The following is a 27,969-nucleotide window of genomic DNA, read 5'->3' as shown; positions in this document are numbered from 1 at the left end:
CTTCAGTTGCGATGTGACACTTCACCACTGGGAACCACAAGATTCGGCCTACGTAGAACATGCTCGATGGTCACCGAATTGTCATTACTTACCCTTAGTGGGACCGAGACATTGAAGTAACTTCTTACCATAATCATCTGTTCATGGATACTTTACAAGAGAACATTCGTGCTTTGCCTGTGGAGTTGAGAGAACGCATTTACCGAGAGCTGGTCAAAATACAAGTGAAACGTAAAGAACAATTGCATCCGTTACGTCACCGGTGTTTGAACCACTGGTACCTGAAGGCTATACAAGGATTGATTCAATTGAAAGTGTTCCATCGGACAGACATTGATCAACGATCCTCTAGTTTTAAAAAGGATTGGTTTGGTATGGACGATTCTACCTACATCATTGTAAACGTACTGCATCGAATTCCAGAGGAAGAGTTAACGAATTACCAACATCTTGAACACAATGTCAACTTAGTGAAAGAGGAAACTTCTGAACGAATTGTCATGTGTAGATTAGTGACTCAACGATTTAAATTTGACACTGAAGTGAAACCATGTTTGTGCAAAGAGTACATTTCTTGTGTCAGACCAAAGAGGATTTAGTATGACCTATTCATGGATACTTTGCTAGAGAACATTCGTGCTTTGCCTGTGGAGTTGAGAGAACGCATTTACCGAGAGCTGGTGAAAATACAAGTGAAACGTAAAGAACAATTGCATCCGTTACGTCACCAGATCTTTAACCACTGGTACCTGAATGGTATAAGAGAACTGATTCGTCAGAAATTGTTTCAGTGGTCAGACCTTGTTCAACACTTTGAGTTAGTGAATGATCGAAATGTTCATTATTTTGGTTACTTCGAGATTCACCTACAGCAATACATTGAGGAAGACAAGTTAAAGGATTATCAACATATTTTACGTGGAATCTACTTAGAGGAAGAGGAAACTTCTAAACGAACTCTGAAGTTTCGGTTACAGTATGCAAGATTTAGATTCCCTACTGGAGAACGAAGATCTCTGGCTAGAAAGTACGTGTATTGTTTCCGAAACAAAGAGACTATAAAAACAGGCTGCCATGCCACGACTTATGTCACATGTCATCCAACAGATTCCGTGGAAGGAACTCAATGACCATATTCAAACCGTGGATCATTACCATCGATTATTACAAGAACTGTATCCATTCAATTTGGGACGACAAGTGGTGTGTGTCTTAGTGACTTGTTTTTTGGGATTTCGTTTACCAGCCGATTCTTTGTGGACTCTTTACGATCAGTACTTACCACCTCCATGGCCTTAAATGGTCACGAAAAACTCCTTTTGCTCAAAGCCTTGCGTTTTCATCTTGATACTTCTCGACCTCTACGGGAAAAAAAGATTCGTCAACTTTTAGCGACCCAAGACGTGTATGACGATGTGTGTGTAGCTTGTGACTTACATCCCCATTGGACAGATGTCCGTGCCTGGAAAGAATGGGATTTTGAGGCTTGGACCCAAGAAGTGGCCCAGTATGCACGAGAGTTGTTCAAGGAAAAAAGTTACTTTTCAACCCGTGTTAGTGACGGTGCCAGAAGAACCCGTCACCCAGGACAGGACTGTCGTGGACAGACCTGAAAGACCCTTTCGGGAGGACACTTGTGTGACCTTACCCCCTGTTGAACTGGTTAGAACATTACCCAAAAGATGTGATTGTTGTACAGACACTTGTGTTTATTCCACGTTCATCGTTATCATGTGCCTTTTATCCTTGTACTTAAGCCTTTGGCTTTTATGTATTTTTGTCTTTCGTATTCATGTTTGATAAAAAAACATTCAATAAACGTGTTCTGAAAAAGTATATAAACTCTTGTCTTGTTTGTTTTCGTGTCACAAGTGACATTTCTCACACCATGGCTACCTCTGCTGTCTCTGCTCCCTCTTCCTCTACTGTCAAAGTCATCGACGAACACTTAGATCGTGCCAGTTGGGAGGCTTTGTATCTTCGCCATCCCTTTAACATGCTCATTGCTGGACCTAGCGGTTCAGGCAAAACCGAATTCGTCAAACGTTTGATCGAACATAAACATCATTTGATCGATCGGCCACCTCAACGGATCGTGTGGTGTTACAAAGAGTGGCAATCGGCGTACAGCCTCTTGCGAGAAAGTCAAGGCGATTCCATCGTGTTTGTGGAAGGCATTCCTAAAGAAGACGACGGCATCGTCTCTGACTCCCGTCAAACCCATTTGGTCATTTTCGACGACATGTTAGGAGAAGACGAAGAAGAAATTAAATTGTGGTTCACGCGCAAAGGGCATCACCGTAATGCCAGTGTCATTTACATCACCCAAAATTTGTTTCAACAAAGTAAAGCCCATCGCACCATCAGTCTCAATGCGCATTACGTGGTCTTGTTTAAAAGCCCTCGAGATAAATCGCAAGTGCAAGTCTTAGCCAAACAGTTAGGAACGCCTTGGCTGACTCAGGCGTACGACGATGCCACTCAAACGCCACACGCCTATTTACTCGTCGATTTGAAACCTACGACCCCCGAGGATTTGCGATTTCGTACCCACTTGTTTCACCACTGGTGCCAAGACGGAGGGCCTGTCCTGTACACGTCTCCGTCCTCGACTTCATTTCACTCCCCATCAAAAAATCTATAAAAACCTCAGACCCTTTTTCGTCTGTCTCACACAGTGTGAACATGACGTCCCTTCAGTCGCATCTTCCCGTCAAATTGATTCGTGCCTTGTATGGCATCAGTCGAGAAAAAAATCCACAAACACGAGCCCGTGTCTTAGAAGCTAGTCTCAAAGAAGTCTTACGATGGTTCACGGTGACGGCACGTCAATTACTCCAAGGAATCATTCAGATTCCTCATCAAACCCAACGCTTTTTCGATCGAAACAAAGTCGCTTTGGTCCAACTGGCCGATCCCCGCATCGACACTCAAACCAAAAAACAAATCATTTTGAAACCTGGAGGGAGCGGTACTCTAGGAGGGGTCATCATTCGCTCACTCTTAAGATGGGATCCTAATGCCCCCAAAGTTATCCCCAAGACAAAAGTCCAACGAAGCCCCAAGAAGAAAAAGAAAAAGACCAGGTCCCCAAGAAAAATAACTTCTCCAGTGGCAGGACCCTCCTCTTACCAGACACCACCCCGGAAAAAGAAAAGAAGCCCCCAGAAAAAGAAACAGAGAAAAAGTCCCCAGAAAAAGAAAAGTCCACAGAAGAAAACTAGTCGCAAGAGAGGCACTTCGGCCAGGACGCAACCTTACACTCGCAAACCACGACCTGCCACGGCAGTGACTGCGTCTCCGGCATCCTCACGTTCATCCACTTCTCCGTTGATGACACCCAGAACTGAAGAGTACTTGGAGACGTTGATCACACCAAGAACATCTCCGTTGATGACCCCCAAAAGAACTTCCCCAGTGGCAGGACCCTCCAATTTAGTGGCAGTGGCTGCTGCTCACAAAGTACCTTCTCCCAAAATCAAAGTCCAAGAAAGATCGGGCATGTTACAAAGTTTACTGGATTTGTCCAAGCAAGAACTGGCTCGATTTAGTCCGTTGCGTACCCCTGCACGACGTGTCATGCCTGTCCTCAAACTGATAAAACGTAAAGACAATCAGTGGCGACGCGTTCCAGTATAAAAAGAGCCTGTGACCAAGTCGGGGTATCAGTGAACTTGTAAAAAAGATGTCACCTCCAAGAAGCCACAAAAGAAAGAGACAAAGGCAGACGCGTCATCCGACAAAGCGCTTAGCCAAGCATCGACATTACCCTAAGAAAAGACACAGTCGTTCCAAGAAAAAGAGGCGTCAACAAAGGGGAGGATTCCTTGGTGATTTTGGGAAAAACATTGTCACCTTTATGACAAAGCGATAGTCCCAAAAAAAAGATAAAAGGGTGTGGGTTAAGTCATCGACGTTAGTGTCTGTTCGGTGAATGTCCCGGAACCACAAGCAAAAAATGTCACCCTCCAGAAAACCCCAAGGAAAGAAAAGGAAAGGACTGCCACCACGTTTAGCTAAACATGGGGACCTGTTATCTGTCCTGTCCAAAGCTTCTTCACCCCTACGAAAAAAACTCATTCAAACGGCCTCCAAAGAGGTCATCGATACCGTCTGCGAATGTTGTTTGAACGTTTTGAAAGGCACGATCCCTTTGTCCAAACACCAGAAACAATGCTTAGGCAAACATCGTCACGTTCTTCGCCAAATGGTTCAAAAGAAAATTCCCATTCGTCAAAAAAAGAAGATGTTGGTTCAACGTGGAGGCATTTTGCCTCTCTTGTTAGGCCCCATACTGAAAGGAGTCTTGGGAACCATGTTGGGAGGACTGATGGGAGCAAGATAAAAAGGCCTTCGAAAGTCCCAAGATCTCAGAATTGACCCCTGACAACCCCATGGAAGGACGAAAACTAGCTTTAGTGCCTTACAAACGATGGATGGAATACCATCGGTGGCAAGAACAACGCACCCCGCATTTACCTCCCAATCCCAATTTGAGCGAAATGTCCCAGTTACAACACGAATTGCAGTCCTTGATGGATCGCCAAGATTTGTCCGAAACAGAAAAATCGCAAAAGTACGGTCAACTCTTGCAACGATTGCAACTCTTTCACCAGAAAGCTTTAGACGAAACAGCTCTACCCACTCTGAAAGATTTTAAGACCTTGATGAAAAGTCCAGCACCATCACCAGTGGTCAAGACAGAAAAAGGAGAAGAAGAAGAGGAAGGGTTTCTAACTCCACCAGAAAAAGTACGCAAGTTAACAACACCACCTACCTCCAGAATTGGATGGATTAAAAAGATGATGGCTACCCCTTCTTCATCACAAGAGAAAAAGAAAGTGAAGACAGAAGTGAAACAAGAACCGATATCCCCTGCACAGACATCCTCCTCTTCGACACCTATTGCTGGTCGCACACGCAAAGCCTTGCAATCCAAGAAAATACCCCAAGAGAAAAAGAGTAGCCTCTTCCAAGAGTGGGTGCCTTATTAACACATCAACCAACACAAAAAATGGAAAAAGTCTTAGCCAGCATTTACTACGATCCCTCCCATCCTGCAGGTTACGCAGGAGTTCAAAAATTGTATCGTGCTGCCAAAACTCGACTGAAAAGTCTCCGTTTACCTCAAGTGCAACGATGGTTACAAGAACAAGCTACCTACACTTTACACAAACCCATTCGACGCAAGTTTGCCAGAAGTCGCACCCAAGTGGAAGGCATCGATCATCAATGGCAAGCCGATTTAGCCGATGTCTCTCATTTGGCCAGCTACAATCGCGGCTACAAATATTTGTTTTGTGTCATCGACGTCTTTTCCAAATTTGCCTGGGTCGTGCCCTTGACTTCCAAATCGAGCAGCGAGTTAGTGCGAGCCCTGCAACGGGTGTTGAAACAAAGCGGTCGTCGCCCTCTTCGATGGCAAACGGACAAAGGCACCGAATTTCTGAACCAAGCTTTCCAAAAAGAATTAAAGAAACGTGACATTCATTTTTTTACCACCGAGAATCCCGAAACCAAAGCCAGCATCGTGGAACGTTTTCAACGTACTTTGAAAGAACGCATGTGGAAATATTTTACGCATCACCACACTCTGAAGTACATCGACATCTTACCGCACCTGGTGCAAGCGTACAACCAATCTTACCATCGAAGCATCGGACGTGCCCCTCAAGAAGTGACTCCCGACAACGAAGTGCTGGTGTTTGAGCGTCTGTTTGGTACGTCCCCGACGAGGGCTGTCCCCAAGAAAAGTGGAGAGTTGACCGTAGGAGATTGGGTGCGCATTGGCAAAACCAAACGCACTTTCGACAAAGGTTACTTACCTAACTGGACGACCGAATTGTTTCGCGTCACTGGACGAGTGCATGGCCGTCATCCTGCCGTCTATAAATTGGAAGACATGAACGGAGAAGTACTCAAAGGAACGTTTTATTTGCCCGAGTTACAACGTGTCACCAAAAAAGAAGACGACGTGTACGACATCGAAAGCATTCTCGAACGCAGAACCCGTAAAGTGGGCAAACGACGTGTCAAAGAAGTCAAAGTACGTTGGAAAGGATATCCACCCAGTTTCGATTCTTGGATCGACGCTTCGCAAGTCATCGACTATAAAAAGAAGAAGTGACCATCATGCCCTTTCACACAGCAGCAGACGCAGCTACGTCGACCACTCCTCCTTCCCCTAGTTCTTCTGTGCAAGATTTACAAAAACAACCCTTGTGGGTGTGGTGTGGAGAACGTGTGCCTAAAACGCAAATCGTCTTTTTCTGCCAAATCTTCGTGGTGTATTGTGTCATCGGGGCAGCCATTGCCAATTTGAGTTTGCAACAAGGAGACAAACAATTGTGGACCATTTTATTGAGCAGTTGCATCGGTTACCTGCTTCCCAACCCCTCCCTGAAATTCTCCTCGAACGGGAACGTTGTGTCCAGTGCCAGTGTCAGTGCCAGTCACCACTCCAACAACAATCACAACCAGAACCCCATTTTGGGCGGAGACACGCCTCTGACGTCCATTAATAACCCCTCGGACAGCCACAGAACTCTGGAATTATGAGTCACCAAAACCAATTTTACTTAACCTTACCCAGTGACAGTTCCATGGAGGTGTTTCCCCACAACGCGTTGTGCTGTTACACGGCCAAATTACCTCAAGCCATCCCCTTAGATCACGAAGCCCATTGGGAAGTGGCTTTAGTAGAAATGATTCACCCGACCCAAGTCCTCAATGTCCTTCCCAATCAAAATTTTTTTGATGTGGAAGTTCTTGACGAGCAATTGCAACAGGAGTTGGATAAGAGAACCATATCTGACATTAAAACCTATAATGAGAAAACTAAAACGACCACCTACCACTTGTCCATTCTCCAAGGCTATTATTTCAGTGGTCAACATTTGGTCAACACCATAGCTACCAAGTTTAATGGCGTGTTTGGGAAAGCTTTTGACATTGTCAAGAACAAAAGTGTCACCATGGAGTACCACAAAGTAGCTCGTCGCTTCTTAATAAAATTTGAACGGACTAAAATCGTGTCCATTTTATTTTGTCCTGAATTGTTTGACATGTTGGGCGGAGACATGAACCTGAGAATGACCATACTCAAGAACAAAGAATCACCCAGCGTTTACGACAACGACTCTTTTAGCAAGTTATTTCGTACCCCAGTAGAACTGAACCAAGGACTGAATTTGATGTTCGTGTACTCCGATGTGGTGGAGTACAACGTGGTGGGCCACACCTCCGTGCCGTTACTGCGTGTCATTCCTTTCAAAGTGGATTCTGCCACGAACGCTGACGAGGAAGGTGGAAACACTTACCACGTCCACCGCGAATTTGTCCATCCTCACTATTTACCTGTCAGCAAGTCGTATTTGGACACGGTCAACATTACTATAAAAGGAGATCTGGGACAAAATATTCCATTCACCAAAGGAAAAGTCACGGTGAAACTCCATTTTCGAAAACGGTTCTCTCACGACTCGTAAGTAAGTCATGTATCCAGTGTACCAAGGGGTGGCTCGACAGCGAGGACACGGTTTAGGAGACATGTTAAAATCGGCCTTTCGTTCGGTGGCCCCAGTGTTGAAACCGATGGTGACACGCGGATTGCACGCCTTGAAAGATGCGGCACTGACGCAAGGCAAAGAATTTCTCCAAAATGTCATCATCGACAAACAGAACCCTAAAGAAGCCTTCATGAGGGCTGGCAAAAATGTCTTGCTGCAAACGGGTAAAGACATTTTAGGTCGACGAGAGACACCTATAAATGCCCTGCACGCTACCGAGTCAAGCATTCAGCAAGGACAAGGCAGAAAGAGACGACGAAGAAGAAAACACCCTTTCACCAGACTTCAAGCGAGAAAGGCCAAGAAAAGAAGAACCGTTCGAGACTTAGACGTTTTCGATTATTGAAACACAGCAACAACAAAAAATGATGCACCGAGAGTCTTGCGCTTGTTCCAAGACGGAACTGGATCTGTTTGCCATGCCCCCCACCATGATGACCATGCAAGAATCCCAATGGGTGGAATTTAATCCCATCTCCTCATTGACCGATTCCGCTCCCATCGAGTTTGAAATCAAAGGACAGCCCGAAGATTACATCGATCTGAATAGCAGTTACTTGTACTTGAAAGTCCAAGTTCTAGATAAGGATGGTGATGCAGTAGAAGACACTGAGAATATAGCTCCCGTCAACAATTTCATGCATTCCTTGTTCAGCTCAGTGGACTTGTACTTGAATAACAAACTAGTCAGCAGCAGCATGGATACTTACCCTTACCGTGCCTACCTGGAAAATCTCTTGACGTACGGAATAGATGCCAAGGATACTCATCTCAATGCTTGTGTGCTGTGGGAACCTGACGAAGCGAAGGAGTTCGACACATTAAAAAAAGACAATAACGGCTTTGAGGAAAGACAAAAGAAAATCCTAGGTGGAAAGAGTTTAGAACTGATGGATCGTTTGCATTTGGACATGTGGTTGCAAGAGAAATATTTGCTGAACGGGGTCAATATCCGCTTGAGACTGAATCGCAGCAGTGCCGCTTTCCATTTGTTGGCTGATGCTACTAAGACTGGCATTCCTAAAAGCACAATAATACAAGCCAGACTCTACGTACGACGCGTGGAAGTGTTACCCAAAGTGGCAAACGACATCAGTCAAACGTTGAGCAGAACGACTGCCAAGTATCCCATCCGACGTGTGGAAGTGAAAACGTTCACCATTTCTGCTGGACTGCAATCCATAACCGAAGATCATCTGTTTCAAGGACAGTTACCCAAACGTTTAATCCTTGGTATGGTCACGAATTCAGCCTTCAACGGAACCTTCGTTGAAAATCCTTTCAACTTTCAACACTTTTTAGTGAAGAAAGTCGAAGTCAGTCGTGATGGCAAGACCTTGTGTACCCGACCTTTCGAAACTGACTTTGCCAACAAAAATTACTTGAGATCGTACTTGTCCCTGTACGAAGCCACCGGTCAGTTAGGAACCAACACCAGTCACGGCATTGAGTACGAGGATTATGCAGGAGGCTATGCTTTGTGGGCTTTCGATTTCACTCCAGACCAAGGCAGCGACGAGGGACATTTCCACCCTATAAAATCTGGCCAGATTCGTGTGGAACTTCAGTTTGCAGATAAACTACCAGCAACAGTGAACGTCATCCTGTATGCAGAATTCGATAATACCATAGAAATCAACAGTTTGAGAGAAGTCATTCTAGATTATTAGAAAGCCATGGAAGACTGTTATCCCTCTTTACCTAGTGGAGAAACTTTGGAGATGGAATGTAAGGAGACCGTGGAAGGAGAAGAATCTCAAGACAAAGACGAAGAAGTTTTGATGAAGTCGAGATGGCCAGAACAAGAAGCCCATTTAGTCTCCTGTTTTGCCAAACACTTGGTCGACAAAATAACGGAATTGATCAAGAAAAATTGCTATGGATGTCAAAACGATCATCCCAGTCAAATTCAACACGATAAATGCCTAATGTTAAGTCAAGAAGAAAAATTGGACGAGTATCTGGACGAAGCTTGGAGTCTCATCTCGAACAAAGACGTGTTGCACCAGTGGTATAAAGACTTGCGTGAACATTCTTGTCCACCATTAACCACTCAAGAGATCCATCGTATCGAAGCTCTCCTGAATCAGAGTGAGGAAACAGAACGAATAACCGTTTATTCGTCAGACATTTTCAAGCAAAAAGTCAGGATCGAATTGACGACTTATTATTACCTGTGAAGAAAAAACACAAAACAATGGATACCTGGGAACTTTATTACCTTTTGAACCACAGTTCGTATACGTCTTCTTGGAATCCTGTCGTCTGTGCTAAAGATGAACTCCCTCATCGCAAACCTAAAGACCATCAAGCTTACGTGATCAACACGGACGACAGTCATCTCCCAGGAACCCACTGGGTAGCCGTCTACTTTCCTCAAGAAGGATGTGTGGAATATTTCGATTCGTACGGATTGCCCCCTTTGGAAGACGATATCATCGACTTTATGAGAAGAAATGCTCAAACCACCCGATTCAATAACGTGAAATTACAAGGCACAGATTCCTTGGTGTGTGGACAGTACTGTGTGTATTTTCTGCATCATCGCAGCCTGGGCTATTCCTTAGAACATTTAGTGACTCATTTCGATCCTCGTTCTTCTGCTAGAAACGATGTGAAAGTAGATCGATGGTTTTGTGACCATTATGCTTATCTTTTGTCTCAAGCTAGGAAACGTAGTGTCCATCAATGGCCTAATGATTTCCAACAGTGGAAATCACAATTTCATTCACAACGTTGTCAGCCCTGTTTAAAGTAGATTGAGAAAAAAATGTTTGTGATTTGAAAAAATTGTTTGATGTTATAGTGTTGGATTATTGTTAAAAATGTTAGAGTTGTTGTTTAGTGTTAAGTGATTTTGAATAAAAAATGTTGTGTTTTGAAAAAATGCTTTTGTCTTTTGTTTAGCTATAAGAATGTTGAATTGATGCTCTTTCATTTCTTACTATCCCTCTCATGACAATCACTGAACGTTGCGAATCGAAAATCGTGTGGGGGATGTTTTCCTTCACGTCCGCGCTTTCACTATAATAACCGGGGTTGTTTCCAGTCTAGCCATCCACTGTCGACTCATCCTCCTAAGAAGATGTGCTCCAAACTAGCTAAGCTCAACGAAGCCTACGTGAATTTGCATAGGGTCAGACACAGTCTGATACCGAAGCCAGAAGAAATAGAGAATGTGAGAATGTTAAAAATCACTGAAGACCTGATAGAAGAGCTCTTCAGAGAAGAAGTGAACAGGGAAAAAGAAGAATGGACGGAGAAGTACAGACTTCAGAGACAGCAGCAACAGCAGCAACAACAGCAACAACAGCAGCAGCAACCTGAACCTGACAGAGGCTTTGTCGATTGCCGTATCGACACCAAAGAGTTCTTCTTCTCTTTCCGAAGAAGCAGACCTATCGCCAGAAAGTCTATCCTCAGAGGACATCGCATTCTTAGAAACTAAAAAAAGAATGCCATAGCAAAACAAAAAAACAGCCCTTTTCAGGGCTACCCCAATACTCTAGAAAAGAAGTAACGATCGATTTGCCAGTGTGTGTGTAGGTAGAGTAGTGTGAAAATAAACACTAACTCTTTATTGATAGTGAAAGTGTATGTGTTGGTGTGTTTGTGTTTGTAAGAGCTCAAGTAAGTTGGTGTGGATAGTAGATTAAAATAATGTTTTTTGGGTTTTTGAGGTGTATATTTGGAGTTAGATTGGATTGTTTTGCTAATGTGGATAGTCTACTGAAGTGATTTATAAAAAAATTTTAAAATAGTGATGGGTAGCATAAAAAGTGAGTGAGTGTTTCTTTTAGGTCCGCGCGTTGTTGTTTTTTTTTTGGTCATGATCTAGGTAAGATGAATTTTATGTTATTAGAGGGATGTTTTCCTTCACGTCCGCGCTTTCAGTATAAATTGAAACTCGTTCGGTAGTCCAGTTACCCTTGTTGATTGATCAACACAGCCAGAAGAATGAACACGAGACTTGAGAAACTGTTGGAGCTTCATGTGCATCTGGAATATGCCAGGCGCATATTAAATGAACTGGCTGCGGAAGCCATTGTCGAGGAGGGAAGGATAAGAGAGGAGGAAAGAAGAAACAAAGAAGAGGAGGAGAGAAGATATAAAGAAGAAGAAGAAAGAAGATATAAAGAGGAAAGAAGAAACAAAGAAGAGGAGGAGGAAAAGGAGAGAAGAAAAAATTTCAAAATCCCAGAGAGCGAAAATTGGGATTCTGAAGCGACATATCCTGCCTCTGCTCTCTGCCCCCAAAAGGTAAAAAGTAACTGGGGGATAAGATGCGTATGTGGCGCCAGGCCTGGAAGGTGCCACCATTAACCAGGTGCCCATGAAGTTCCAAACAAAACAGCCCTTTTCAGGGCTACCCAATACTCTAGAAAAGAAATAACTATCGATTTGCCAATGTGTGTAGGTAGAGTAGTGTGAATATAAACACTAACTCTTTCTTTAAAAAATGTGAGGGTCAGTGTTTGTGTGATTGTGAGTTTGTGTTTGTAAGTGATAAAGTAGATTATGGGTTTCTTTATTGTTTCTTAGCAAATGGGGAGAGTATAGTTTGGGTTATATTATATGAAATGAAATGAAAAAGTAGGGGATGTTTTCCTTCACGTCCGCGCGTTGTTGGGTCATGATCTAGGTAAGATCAATTTTATGTTTTTTAGGGGGATGTTTTCCATCACGTCCGCACTTTCAGTATAAAACTAACAGTGTTGGCCATTGGAGCTCATTCTACGGAATAAGCAAACAAGAAGATGCCAGCAGCTTCAGCTTTATACAACGATCTTATGGGAAGTTGGTATTGGATGGTAGATGGATTGAGTGTAGCAGAAAGGGTTGAACAGGAATGGAGGTATGAAGTGACAAAAGACTTCGTCACAAGACAAGTAAAGAGCCTGCACTTAGCCGTAAACATCGTGAAAGAAATGATAGAGGATGAGGAGAAGAGAATCAGAGGTTTAATTAACCCACCGTATGTCAAAGTGGGTAAGTTAAAAGAAGCAATAGATCATGTGACAAGTGCAAGGTGCTTTTTAGAAGACGTTGTAGAATGGACAGATTGGTGTTTCGCAAAGTGGGGGTTAGAAAAACTTAAGAAAGCTGAAGAACTAATGAGGAATGTGCTGACCAAAGAGGTCAAGAAGATCAAAGAAAAGTGGTCCAATGAAAGAAAAGACGAAGAAAATAGAAGAAAAAAGGATGAATTCGAAAAACTGAACACAAACTGGATGAAAATCCAAGAGAAGTTCCGGGCCATGGGTCACCCGGACTGGCTGCCGGAAACAGAAAAGAAGAAGAAGAAAGGAATGATGGACAAATTAAGAAGATGTTGGAAAAAGTTAAGAAGATAAAAGAAGAAGAAGAAAAACCCAAAGGCCCTTTTCAGGGCCAGCCATATTTCTCGAAAAGAGATAGTCTTTGAATTGCCTACCCCTTTTTTATTTTATTTTTTTTTAAAAAAAATAGAGACCCTCCCTGTTTCAATTTTACATAGACCCTATACAGTCCCAAGGGTTTATGTCCATGTTAAATTTACATAGACCCTATATTGTCCCAGGGTTTTTGGCCATGTTAATTCCCATAGACCCTATATGTTCCCACGATTTTTCTCCATGTTAAATTTACATAGACCCTATATTGTCCCAGGGTTTTTGGCCATGTTAATTCCCATAGACCCTATATGTTCCCACGATTTTTCTCCATGTTAAATTTACATAGACCCTATATGTTCCCAAGGGGGTCTGTAATGATAAATCCCATAGACCCTATAAGATCCCCATATACTACTGACATCGGAATGAGTAGTCAAAGTTTCAGGAATATCTCTTGGCCGCTTATATCGACACTCTTCCATTAATTTATGTGTAATTAATATACTTACTGTGCCGTCTTTATCCTGGCGGAATGACAATATGACACTAGCAAATGGACGTATTTTCATGTTCCGTTGACATACATTTGAATTTGTTGCAATGCGACTGTAGTCGAGGTATGCCGAAGTATGTTTCAGTAGGTTCATGTGGTGGACATGTTTCTTGAACGAAACGAAATGTTGCTTACAGTTCCAATAGGCATAATATATTTTTATTCGTTTCGTTAAAGAATAATATTTCAACTTAACCCGATTTCGGCATTATCGGCTTTGATCGATTTCCAGCCAACTGAAATGTAGGCCAACGAAACTTGAAAACAGGTCCATTTCTTTTGTGAGAATTTAAATTTATTAGAGAAAAGACACCAGGATAAGTAAAGTCTGGCAAAAACATTATAACTTTACTTTGTAGAAAAGCGTCGTTGTTGGTTGCTAGTTGTGTGTGATATTCCTGAAAATTTGACTTTCGTTACACTGTTTGTCGACATCAAAACACGCTACACAGAGCCGTTAGTTAGGCTGTAAGACCCATCACCCCCACCCACCCCGAGAACAAAAATACCGGGTGATGTGTCTTACGTTTTAGGACTAGAGGCAGAAGATGCCAATGTTTCAAGTTATGGCCTTGTCAGCTGGCCATATAATTAGATATATTTCGTGTCAAGGTTTCCATTTCGGGTAATATAATACTAAATTCAGCAAAATGTATATAAAGAGTATACAAGTTACAGCGGTCGTGTAATTGAAAAGGAATCCTAAAAGAGGACTCAATGCGATTTAGTAAGTTTGAACATAATGACCTTCAAAGCGTGCCATGTGTTGGTATTTTGCAGACATAAAAGAGTTGTTTCCCCTTATTTCAGGGATAACACTTCGTTATTACTCAGATGCTCAGAGGAAGGTGCTAATAAAGCAATTTTCCCAACATGAAGACGTATTTGCTGTATTTAATGATGATTCATATCTTATCCTGTATATCTGTAGGTAAGTTCAAAAGATCAAACCAATTTTAAGATCCATGTTCTTACAATGAGTTATTTACAACTCTCATCAGGAAGAAGGGGTGGGGGTGGGGGTGGGACTGTGTAACACACTGTTACGTTCAATGACTAAGATCATTGTACATACTTGAAAATTTTGCTGTGTTAATAAAATGCTAAGTATATATATATATATATATATATATATATATATATATATATATATATATATATATATATATATATATATATATATTTACCTGTCATTGATCAGTGTGTGTGTGTATGTGTGTGTGTGAGTTTGATTTTCAAACGTAGCTGTTGAGATTTTTCAGTCATATCGCTACGATGTATGCAGTGTGGCAGTTTATACTGATGTCTAGCACTGGGGCATACATATAGCATCATGACCACCCAGTCACATATTCCTGACACCAGGCCGACCAATCTTAACACTAACCTCTTAATGCTGAGTGCAGTGTAAGGCACCTGCTTGTACCATTTGTATTGCCTTGGTATGAATCGCCTGGGGTTCGAACCCGCGACCTCCCGCATCCCAGGCGTATGGTCTAACTATTAGGCCACCACAGCGACCGTCATTAATCAAGTAATAAGTATGGAATAACTTCTCAGGCTTTACGTTTTCAGGTCAGCTTCCGAATCATTTGGAATTGTACCCTGCTGTCATTCTTAACAAGTATTTACCTGACTGAGAATAATTTAATCCCTTCATACATAACACATTTGAAACCATACCATACAGTCTAGAAAGATACAGTCATCAACGTTGAGTGCAATGTGAAATCCATACTACTTCTAGGTTACAGTGCAACATAATGTACACGTAGAGCAGGGACGTCATTGGGGGGGGGGGGCGCAGGGGGCATTGTCCCTCCCCCAACCTCCGAATTCGCATGTGCTGTAAAATGTAAAATTGCAGTTGGCTATATACGAAAATTAACAAGCCCGTCAAGTTTTGCCCCCCCCCCCCCGAAAAAAGTTCGAAATGACGTCCCTGACGTAGAGCTGCAGCATTCGAAATATCGTCGTCTCTTTCCGATGCTAATTGAATGACCTCCACATCCCGAAAGAGACCCCGGAAATAACAGCAGTGATACTTCTCAAACTGGGAAGGTTCTGGCGGACGAATATCCGGTTAGATATTCGAATAAGATTTTTTTAAGATAAAAATAAATACAGTTGTTGAAATTAATAATCGACAACGCTTATACAATCAATAAAGTTACTGCTTTTTAAATTGTTAAGGCTATTATCCGAATTAAATAGCCAGAAACAATTCCCTTTTACGCTGTTAGTGATGGCACGTCATCTAAAGTATTTGACGATGTTGTCGTTTACGCGCATTTCCTAATCTTAAATTGTAATTTTTGTTCTGCAATTTAACACTAAAATCTGATTATTATTTGCTCTGCATATTAACTGTTCTTAAAACATCCAGACAAATATTATTGAACGCAATGGACTTTTATAATGGTGGCCAGGTACTAAACTGAGCCAAAAAAAGATCACGTATATTCTAATGGTCACAATATAAGGTAGTACAAATTTGTTTTTGCAACATGTGTAGCTCGCATTGTGACATCTCAACGCGTGACATTCGATCCGGTTTGTACTGTTCAGACCTTTAGTTTGATCTCGTCCAAAAATGTATACGTCCTTTAGCGGTAAGTTTCGCCGTATGTGTTTCTCGGGTAGTGCAGTGATCTTCCAACGGTACATAGATGTATGGGGATAACAAATAAAGTGAATAATCGCCATTTAAAGGTATGTGTAATCTAACTGAAATAGTCGGTGTTGAATGCATACATGACCTGTATGACATTTACTGTTGTTATTGTGGGGTCAATTAATTAAGTTAATATGACAGAATAACAACATGGGAATGATAGCTGTATGATTCAGAACAATTTTCAATGTTGTTTTATTTTTCTTATAGCATTTATAGAGGTAGGTATCTTGCACGGATTTTTACAGTGTATTCTTATTGACTTTTTTCTTGGCAACTTGCGCTAGAGACCAGGTTATGCCTCCTGCAGTGCATCATGTATATATGGTTTTTCTGACTCTTAAAAATAGCTTCGATATAACATTGAACTCGTTTTTGACTATATTGTTTCCAAAATTACAAAATTTGCGGTTACTGCGAAAGTTATTCGTTTGAAAATTGTGTAAAGTAAGAAGGGATTAAATAATTTTCAGCTAGATTGTGACTGTGCCAGGTAAATACTTTCGGAAATAGAACGTGGAGTACAATTAATTCTGTACGGTTATTCCACACATGATGAAATTTGATGTCAATACAGTATCGAAGTTTGTATTTTAAATTTATGATAAAACGGACATAATAAAATCGTAAATGAAGTCAAACGCGCATTGAAAATTAATTAAGGGTTTAGTTTAGCATTCTAAGTCACTTCTAACATCAGGCGAAATCAGACGAATCGTTCATGTTTTACATTTAGAAAATTAAATGTGGAAACCCCGAGAATCGAAGTTTAAGAAATGCTAAGTAATGATTTTTTAAACTTTCAAACTCCAAAATTAAAAAACCTCAAAACGTGTACTTTGCTTATTGGAAAATAAAATTCATTATCAGGCTTGTATCTTACTGTTCATGGAAATCTTTTAGCGAGAATAAAATTTAAGCGAATACAGGAAGAAAATTATAATACTAGATAAAAGTGATATCTTCGCTTGTGTTTTTAGATGAAAGATGTGTGTAATAGAAACGAAAAAGATTCTCCAGAGCTTGTCCATAATTTTACTGTAAAATCCATAACCATCAGCAGCTGTTTATGATATTTACTGGTAGAGAATCACATGTATTCAAATACAATTCGCCCGCGCTTCATTTCATTTGCATTTACAGGGATTAGCGTGCATGTTCGCTTACCCTTCGTGTAGATGGAGAAAACCTATTACTATTTTTTTCCTTTACGTTTTATTATATAAACATTTTCCAATCGATAATGGGATACAATAATATTCCAAATAAACGATTTTCTAAAACTGAATGACGCTAAATTGTTGGGATTTATAGTACCTTTGTGACAAACTACTATAAAAGACTGAAGGTATGGTGGTAGAGGAGATGTAAATACAGCAACATCGATAACGGGCTGTGATGGTGATGGTTAATAGTCGATGAATTCACTTCATTGTCAAAGAAAATAACTTGAATGTTTAGCTAATTTTTATTAACCATTTCTGGTGTTTTATTTTTAAACTCAAAGACAAAATAGAAATAAAGGACTTTCTTTTCTCAAATGATATTAATGTACTTAAGTATATTGGAGATTGGAAGCATTTTCGAGTTGAGGAAATACTAGAATCGATGTTGTTGTTTTTACTAAGACATGAAAATCCCAGCTACGTGGGCTTGTAGGGTTGCTTGCTATATATATATATATATATATATATATATATATATATATATATATATATATATATATATATATATATATATATATATATATATATATATATATATCAGTCAAAGGCCTCTGCTGTAACACATTGGGTCGCTACGATGAATTTTATTATTATTTGAAAGACTTAACACCAGTATGTCTTGGCGCTCAGCATTAAGAGGTTAGTGTTAGGACTGGTTGGCCTGGTATCAGGATAACGTGACTGGGTGGGACATCATGCTACATGTCTGCGGCATGATGCCCCAGTGCTATACATCGCTATAAACTGCCACACTGCAGACATCGTAGCGATATGACTGAAAAATTGTTAAAGCTACGTTAAAAATTCAAATCACACACACACACACACACACAACAGTATGTCCTAAAATTAGCTTTTTTTCAAGACCTCATGTCTAAGATATGCAGCAGAGTAACTTGATATCTAAAAATCAAACAAGAAAACAACCAGTCAGTTTTAAAAAATAACATCAATAAAGGAATACAGTTTTGAGTTTTCTGTACTTTGTCATTTTTATGTTCAAAGGCAATATGATGATACACAGAAAGAGAGAGAGAGAGAGAGAGAGAGAGAGAGTTTGTGTGTTTGTTTTCGTGTGTGTGTGTCTGTGACAGAAAATGAGAGATGACTGTTTAAGGTATCAAAGTTTAACACTGTATTGATGTTATTAATAAGCAACTAAGCATTTCAAAACGATTTTTCATTAGAGTCTTAGTCCACCTTATACGCAAAAGATGCCGTCATGTTTGGTGGGTGGGATCGGGTGGCACCTATGATTTCTTTGAACGGTCCGCTAAGTTTTAAGAGGCTTACATATTTACAGATTTCTCTAGGTTCTTAGAGAATCCATGTTGTGTGTGCATGGTATGACTTTAAAACCACTTTAACATCTCGTTCATCTTAAGATTAAACCATGGGTTTGAATGAAATGACAAATTTGAAACTCTAATCGTCTGAGAAACAAAATGTGGAAAAGGAAAAAAGTGGCATCTGAATATCTCATCTTGCTATTTTGTTTTTCAGTTTCTCTTAATCCCACATTTGAAAATATGCTGAGAAAGCATCAGCTGGATGACGAGACGATCGAGATCCTGAGGAAGCAGAAGTTATACGACATTACAGCAGTTCGAGGTTTAACCGAAAGTGATATGAGAGATTTAGGCCTACCCATAGGCCAAAGGGTATTACTCAGAGAACTTGTGGTAAAACTACGTGCATCGTCTGGAGACGTGCCGCAGCAATCCAGTAAAGACGATCCTGCTAGTAATTCAGAGCCTGAGAGAAAAACTAAATTCCAGGACAAAGATTTACGACGTATGGAAAAACACGAAGGCAATGACGAGGACAATACTGATGAAACGATAAAAGATCAAGACACGTCTACCAGAAACGAGGATACTGGTGATGAAAAGGAAATGAGCGAGGAGCAATTTTGGTGTATATTCAAATGCCTTGGGGGCATTTCTGCAGTTGGTATTGGTGGAATATTGGCCCTAATTGGGCTTGTCACATATGGGCTCCCAGTAATCGGATTTGGAGCGGCTGGAATTGTTGCAGGATCCTTGGCCGCCAAGATTATGTCCCTTTATGGTGGAACCGTAGCAGCGGGGAGTGTAGTCTCAGTTCTGCAGTCTGTAGCAATGGCCGGTATCGGCTGGAAGGCCATACTAGGAGCATTCTTCGGCTCTGCTGCTGTAATGACAGCTGTTAAAAAGACTTGCAGCCATTGCATGGATCTGTAAATCTTAATATTTTAGAAATCTTTATATTTTGTTGGTTGTCAAAGTGCATCCTGGCTTGTTGTATGTGTTGTCCTATCTCGTATACATAAATGACTATAATTTCTGAATTTCTGTTGTTGTACTGGGAAGTGTCAGGATGGATATGTGATTAAGATAGCATAACAAATTTCCCATGGATCAGCTATGGTGGCGCTATACAGTTTCGCATTTTGCATAGGGTTAGGATTTTAAAAAAAAAAGAATGTCCCCGGCTTTCCTCACTGGTTATACTGGCTATTTAAAAAAGACCTTGTATATCTTAGGTATAATTCAAAGAACCTTTAATTCCCTTTATTTTGGTGTATGATTGATGGGTGTACTATGGGTTATAGAGTATACAGCTTGGCCTTACTTCAAATGTGCACCTTTCAAAAAAGTGCTAGTTCTACTTGGTCATTTTCACATCCTGAACTTAAGAGGTAAATTGTATAAAAAAGAGCCGATAACTTTTTTTACATTTTATATATTTGGTAATTCATTCATTGCACTTTCAGAAGCTGGTATTGTCTAGTCTGGCAAAATTCATTTTCCCTATTTTAATAGCTGCTATGTATAGTGTACTTTAGACTAATTCAGACTGATTTTTTAACACAAGGGAGCAGTCATTTTAGTTAGCAGTGTGCTTAAATCATGTAAAATTTCCAAAAGTACAATATCCAAAAGAAATATCATCCCCATTACATTAATGTAGCATAGAGGTATGCAAACATTCTCTCCACTGTGCATGTTTTATATGTGAACTAATTCACCTTACATACGTCACTCTCTCAAAAGTACATATTATCTGGTGAGCGCCACCTATAAAAAGTTGTTTCAATTGATATTATTTGCGTCTTCCTGTAAATAATATAAAATTTACAACAGAGTAACTTCGCCAGAACTTGATGAATGCAATAAAACAGACTGCAGTGATTACTTTTTATCTCAGCGTCATCATATCTTCTTACGTAAAAGACGATAAAAAATGTTATTTGAATTCCCAGTGCATTCCTGCGATTTCATTCTTAATGGTGAAAATCAAAGAAGGTTTGTGTTTTTCTTTCGCATAAAAGTATGTTACTACTAAATCTTGACTTTGGAATTTAAAGTACCATTTTGTTTCTGGGCATAAAATTGAATGCACAACAATATAAATGCAGGTGAAGTTTAAACACTTTAGTTGATTTGTTTAAACCTTAGTTCACCAAGAATAGTAAAGAAAAGAAGTCGTGGCACTTGTTGGATAAAATTCAATTGAAATGAAACTAATACAACATTAACAATACATAGAAAAGATGTAATTTCACGTCATGCATAATCAAAGCATTCCTAATTGCCATCCATCATTCTTGCCAACATTCCTTATGTGCTCTTTCTGTGTTTCAACCCATTAGAAAACCTCTTATTGATCGACATATACGATCATTTCATGATGTCATCCTTTTACGCTTGGTATAGTCACTACTTTATATCGTTTATATCAACCTGTGACTATTTTGTATCGCCAGTTCAATACTTTTCATGCTGTATTACTGGCGTTTTGTACTTCCGAGATGAATGTTCCATAGGAAAGGCTCGAGGCTGTTCAATTTTTCCACGATACACAGTCAAAATCACTGACATTATTGCTACATCACGAATCTCCTTATGATGTAAGTCAACGGAAAATTACATTTTCATCCAATATTTGGATCTGGAATTAAACAAGTTATGTTTCAGAAGTTACTAACACATATCAGTGCTTGTGTATACAAAGATTTTTCGTTTTATCGGCTCATGCTACGTGATACTGATGAAACTAAATTTACGACAATATAACTATAAACATACGTAAATGAATCTGAAAGAAGGTACAGTTATACTCTAAAGATAAATCAAGTATTACACAACGTAACATCTTTATTGTAGGAGTATATAGTTGCCTACCCATTTTATGCCGCTTTCTCCTATTAGTAAAACCAGTCAAAGCAATTTGTTGGAATATCTTCCAAAATCGATGCAATTAATAATCGTTGGAGTATCGAGTCAGGAAAACGTTGCATGGCCGTATGTGTTTGTGACAGATCATACAAATGATATCATGAAAGAGTGCCTTTCTTGAATACTTTAAGCGACGAAACTGCCCACTGTCAGGCAACAAATGACATTTGGTTCACTGCATTCTGTTATATCAATTTAGGTATAAGTAATGCGAATTGTCTTTTGCAGTTTGTTTTTGTTTTAGCTGTTGATGAACTTCGAAACAACTATTGCATCAAATATTTGCGTTTTCAGTTGCATGTATAATGTAAATATTTCACCATAGATTCAGGGTAAATGAAAGCAAAAGTTTTAAGCTAAAGATAGATGAGCAATCTTTTAATGTCCCATTTTGTTTCATTTGATATATTCGTGTGCACAATATAGCAAAGCAGCCGGTACTCTCACTTTAAATAATCTAAAATGTTTCTCTTTTCGGTAATGCTTCATTTTATTAAGGTTTCCTAGTGATCGCATTCGGGTCAGCTGTCATTGTTGTTGCAGGTTTCTTGCCGGCTTATTGTCCTTTACATGGAGTATTATGTTGCCCATTTAAAACGCCATACCAAGAGCATTCATTGATATTCGCGTCGGTGTACACTCTGAAAATTAGTCGTAATTGTTTAGAAATTAATGTATGCTTGCTAGCTGTATATGTGCATTATGATTTGCAGTTTTATTTCGTGCAAATGACTTTAAATCATTATGTATTCTCGAATTCTTCGTTTATGCTAGGTTCACCCTAAAATACTTTTTACTTTTTGTGCAGCGACATTCAAAAAGGAGCACATGACATATATAAAAAAATGCTTGTTTGATATTTTTGCATCTTAGGCTAAATAAACAATAATTGCAGCAGTAAATACTTTATTGTGAGACAGTGTCTAATAAACGAGAATGTTTCATGCAAAAAATTTAACATTTTGCCCTTATATGAATAATCATTTTAAATATACTTGAATTGAGAGAATATAAATAAAGTGTACATAAAACAATTATTCATTGTAATGTCTAATAGAAAATGAAAGGCAATGCTGTAACCCGCTCTTTGTCTTCCTTTTCCAGCCCTTTTTTATTACTGACCTAAATGATTAACGTGTAATAGACTCTTCAGGTATTTGGAATACTTACATTAATGTTGATTGTTAACAGTTGTGTACCTTCGCTGATAAACCACGGTCCACCGGTCTGCTTGCAACTATATATTATGTTCTGATGACTACGTGATAATCAGTGTCCCCTATAAGTACATTGTATGTTAAAAATGGGTGATTTAATAAAAATATTAGAAAATCTTACAGTCTCAAAAGTCAATCAAACCTAAACAATCGCCTCTTTCGGCGATCATCAGACATGGGTGACTTTGGTGATAGCTGGTGCACAACTAGCATATGTAAGTTAGTATAACCGTCATTCTAAGAAAAACATATCCAAAACGTATACAAATTTTAAAGACAAGATGATTTGTGTTTTCTTTGATGCAAGCAAAGACAAAACGACACTTTATTTACCGACAACGTAAAGGAGAGACAAAACATGGCCTCTAATGTTTCACAACATTGTTATGAGACAGCCATGTACTTGACAATACCATCCATGAAATCAATCACAAACGTGATATACCAAAAGTAATATTTTATACCTTACCAGCTCTTGCAAACCGATCCAAGCACAATAATTCCTCAAAAGTATTCAAACAGAAACTGTAACGTCCGCTCAATACATTGGTGTTCGCATCGCAAACCTAGCCAAAGACAATACTTCCTCAATAGTATTGAGACACTGTAATCTCTTCAAAATGCGTTGGTGTTCACATCGAAATCATCATTGCATGGAACACACACTCACGCGCATACACATACAAACAATTAAACACAGACTTCGAAATTCATTATAAGAAACACCAAAGTTCACCATGAAATCTAAGAAGAAGTTTGGTACAATTACATCTGCAGTATGCTTCTTCAGTCAGATCCCCTCACACAAATAACCTTGTCTATCAACGTGAATCCTTCCTAAAGCGTGATGTCGGATAGGTGAGCAAATCATATTGACAAACATCAAGTTTTATAAATGTGCTACAATCGCTACATTCGAGACGGCATGTCCAATAAAGAATGACAGTGTTGCTACTAACAAAGAAAATTAACTCAGTTAAAAGGGACAATTTGACGATAACCACAATTTTGGCAAATGACAGACCTAGACTTCTACAGATTACTGTAAATAATGTTTCTTCTCCAACAGAATCATTCATTTGAACTCTGCAGACATTGATAAACTGCCAGATGTGGGTACATTTAAGCTGGCAATTAGCCACATGGTTACATCAAACCATAACTCCATTCAAAGGTTATTTACTTTTGTTATTTATAGACTGTTTTTCACAATATATCCAACCATATTTTATCAATATAATTATCTCTTTTAACACCACTTTCATTTAACAATGGGCAGTGATGCATATAGAGACAAAGGAATTTTCATTATTATTTGTAAGCAGTTCGTTTATCAGCTTATGGGTTTGATGTCACATTTCAATTTTCACGTGTGGATTACTCTTGGGTCAAGCAAACAAAATCATTGGTCATGTTATTAAAGGTTGAGGTCGATACCGCCGATAAATATGTTTTCTTGGATACGTATAAGGTTTTACTGGCCGATGTCGCCCAAATTCCCATGTAGTCATTACGATACTAATTAAATGCGAGCATTGCATTGTGGGTAAAAATAGGTTCGCACACTTTTTTCAGCCAAAAACATTTTTTAATTATCATCTTTTCCAAACGAACCAGTAATAAATTTTTGTTGAGGATGATTACCACCAACTTCTTAAAAGAAAATTCAGTGTTTATAGAAAATAAACTTAAACTTACTCGCAGATCAGAATGCAATTTTGCCCAAGTTTTTACTTTTTTCTCTGATAAATTGAGTCATTGACTAATACATTGACGTCACGCATGTTTAGCATCGCTTTTTAAACGAAGGAAAACTATTTTACTTAACATTTAAAGCTAAATTTGATTGTCTATAGTTGGATTTATTTGTTCTGATTCCATACATCATGATTACAAAAATCTCGGATCTATTTATTGTCCTGATTATGCCCAAAACAATGCAATATAACTTGAACGTGTGGATGCCTTTGATGACGCATACATTTTTGTACTCAGAACTATTGATTCTAGACTCTCGACATTTTATTGTAAATTTTCTAAAGCAGACAATGAAAAGGTACCAATAATAGTGATCACAGCAGCCTGTCTTTGGTGAATTTTGATTTAAAAATTAAATAAAAAATTAAAGATGATGGTCTTTTTGTGTACAGTTATTCAATGTAAACTCTCTTCTACAATAATGCAGAAGTTTTAGTTGTGCATTTATTTATTTATTTGGATATATATGAGCAATACAGTTACTCTACGTCCACCATCGCAGACCAGCAACGGTTTTGAACGGCCAATTATCTCAATGCGTTATATATTTACATTATGTCTTTTATCCAATAACGTGTTACTAATTTTAAATATGTGCGGATCATATACATTATGTTGATAAAATGCTGTCCAAACCATCGTATGATAGAGATATCAAATACAATGCACATTCGGACAGCGACGGTTTCTTTCGCTCACAAAGGGACAAAATAAAATATCAAGGCTATGCAGAGCTTTTTATTACGTCATATAATTTGGAATAAGCCTACCTAAGGATAGGAAGGCAATTAGTCCACTTCGTTCAGATATGAACAGAGGTACAAAATACACCATCATATCTTCCAACACTCCCCTTTTATAAGACTAGACTGAAGTTCGGGAATTTAATGTTTAAAATAATACTGGTTCGTCACAGTCACGGCAATATCTCAAATCATAATGAAGTGTTTTACACACATACCATGGCATGATTATCAGGTTAAATGCAAATTTTCCTGTGGCATAAAATATTACAATACGAGTGTTTGAAAAAAACCTTTTTCTGTATCGTATAGAATAGCGTGAAAATAAAGTAATTCATTAATTATATAAACACAGAAATGTGATCATGAATCAAACAAGTATATACAAGTATATACAATTTCATTTTCAGATGTTTATACGTTTATTGTATATTTTCCCACGAGATCATCGTTATTTTTCGAAATATTTAAAACATATTTATCTTATGGTCAATTAAACGTGCCTTAAGTATATTAAACTCTTTGAAACTATATTTATAAACATACTATTGAATGAAGAAGAAAAGATAGAAATATAAACATAGTCTTGAATGTAGAAGAAGAAATATGCATATAAACATACGTTCCGTTAATGTTTAGGTTCAACTGAAGTAATTCCAACAGTTTTACATAGGTATTGCCGGTATTAAAGCCCAAGCTAGCGTAACTATCGTCTAATAATTTTTTTTTAATGTAGTTACACAAATTGGACCTTGAGTATTACGCTTGCGATTCATTGAATACTTTGTTTCGTTTTCTATCGCGATTTCGTGGATTGCTGTGATATTTTCCGAACAAATCAAATCATATGCATTGAATTTAAAGTTGAATGGAAATTATATAAGGAAGTTTTGATAATCCTGTACTCGAAAAAGAAATATATTTCGAAGTCAAAATAAGACTGATCGGTTTTACGTCATCATATTCTTTGTCCAGTTCCTTGCATTATAAATGTGTTTTTAATCACGAGTCTCAAAATTATCAAAATTCATTCACTTTTAGCAAAATGTTCCTAGTGTTACGAGTTTATGCTCTTACAATAAGTAACAGAAAAGAGTGAACAGCAACAAACTTTGCAAAATTCGATAAATAATTTATTTGTCTAGAATACAAAGTGAAAATGAGAAAAAACTCACGGTAATGCGAATTAAATCCAAAATAATACATGAATTACAGACACAAGTCCTAAGAATTTAATGTCCTGAATAAAATTCAATAAAAGTCCAGAATAAATCCAAAAACTGAAGGCGATGATGTGTCTCTGATAGCTTATAGAGTGTTGATGTGTCAATAGTCTTTTCTTGAATCTCAGTGATATAATTACAGGTTTGAACTCAGTATTAAGTCCAGTAAATGTCTCTGTCGAATAATGTTATCAGAGAACATTGTATTTAAACAGAAATAATCACTTGAAGTCAATAAAATTTCCAGCCAAAAATGAAATATTGGACACAACATGTGATGTTTCAAAGTGCCAAAGATCTTAAAGCACAACTGAAAAGAACCCATGAAGGCATACATAACCATTATGACTTTTACTATTGTCATTGTGGATTCAATGAAGTTAATGTGACGGAAAAAGAGCAATAATAACATTGGTTTCGTCTCCATTTATTTTTCTTGTAGCATTTATAGAAGTTGGTATCTTGCATGGATTTTACAGTATATTCGTATTAACTTTTTCTCGGCAACTTGCGCTAAATTCCAGGTCTCGCCTCTTGCACAGCATCATGTATATATGTTTTTCATGCTTTAAAAATGTTTGGATATAACATTAAACTCGTTGACTGTATTGTTTCCAAACTTTTACAAGTTTGCGGTTATGGAGAAAGTTATTGTTGGAAAATTGTGTAAGGTAAGGGACTAAATAATTATCAGATAGATTATAACTGTGCCAGTTAAATACTTTGGGAAATAGAACGTGGGGTACATTTAATTTTTACGGTTATTTCATAGATACTGAAATCAGATGTCCGTACAAACGTTTGTACTTTAAAAATATAGGAAAGGGGCATAGTGAAATCGTGAATGAAATGCAAATGCGCATTGAAATTGTTGAAAATCAAGGGTTTTAGTTTAGTATTATTAGTCACGTTCAACATAAGGCGAAGTTAGACAAATCTTTCTTGTTTTACATTTTAGAAAATTTAGACACGTGAATTGAAGACTAAGAAAAATGGCAAATAATGATTTAAGATCTTCATATTCTAAAATTGAAAAACCAAAAACGTTTACTTCGATTACAGGAAAATTAAATTATCATCAGATTAACATGGTACTTTCCATGGAATAATTTTAGCGAGGATAAAATATAAGCAAATTCAGCAAGATAACTATAACTCTCGCAATTTTTTTTATCTTCACTATCTTCGTTTGCAATAGATTCATAAGAGTTCGTCGAAAATTTTACTGTAAAATCGGCAACTGTTTATGATATTTACTGGTAGAGAATCCCATGTATTGAAATAAAAATCACCAGCACTTCATTTAATTTGTATTTACAGGGAATAGCGTGCATGTTCTCATACCTTTCATTTAGAACGAGAAAAAACTACCACTATTTTCCTTTTTATTTTGTGTTTGTTTTCTTCACGCG

The 27,969-nt window shown here is 38.6% G+C and overlaps 1 protein-coding gene across 1 annotated transcript; it reads left to right on the top strand.

Moving 5' to 3' along the window:
* Window positions 1-14,301: 14,301 nt before the first annotated feature.
* On the top strand, window positions 14,302-22,695 carry LOC149793339 (uncharacterized). The gene is made up of 2 exons (XM_089967312.1): window positions 14,302-14,427; window positions 18,900-22,695. Exons 1-2 carry the CDS (start codon window positions 14,370-14,372, stop codon window positions 19,616-19,618), a joined length of 777 nt encoding a protein of 258 aa, XP_089823438.1. The 5' UTR covers window positions 14,302-14,369; the 3' UTR covers window positions 19,619-22,695.
* The last annotated feature ends 5,274 nt before the right edge of the window (window positions 22,696-27,969 follow it).

This window comes from Sinohyriopsis cumingii, chromosome 8, assembly GCF_028554795.1.
Source record: "Sinohyriopsis cumingii isolate HCF-2022 chromosome 8, ASM2855479v2, whole genome shotgun sequence".
NCBI lineage: Eukaryota > Metazoa > Mollusca > Bivalvia > Unionida > Unionidae > Sinohyriopsis > Sinohyriopsis cumingii.
The sequence above is the reverse complement of the archived record's forward strand: the minus strand, read 5'-3'. Positions and strand labels throughout refer to the sequence as shown.

Coding starts and splice junctions, on each gene's coding strand:
- LOC149793339 (XM_089967312.1), top strand. CDS start 14,370: ATGAAGACGTATTTGCTGTATTTAATGATGATTCATATCTTATCCTGT. Junction 14,428..18,899: donor CTTATCCTGTATATCTGTAG/GTAAGTTCAAAA, acceptor TTTGTTTTTCAG/TTTCTCTTAATCCCACATTT.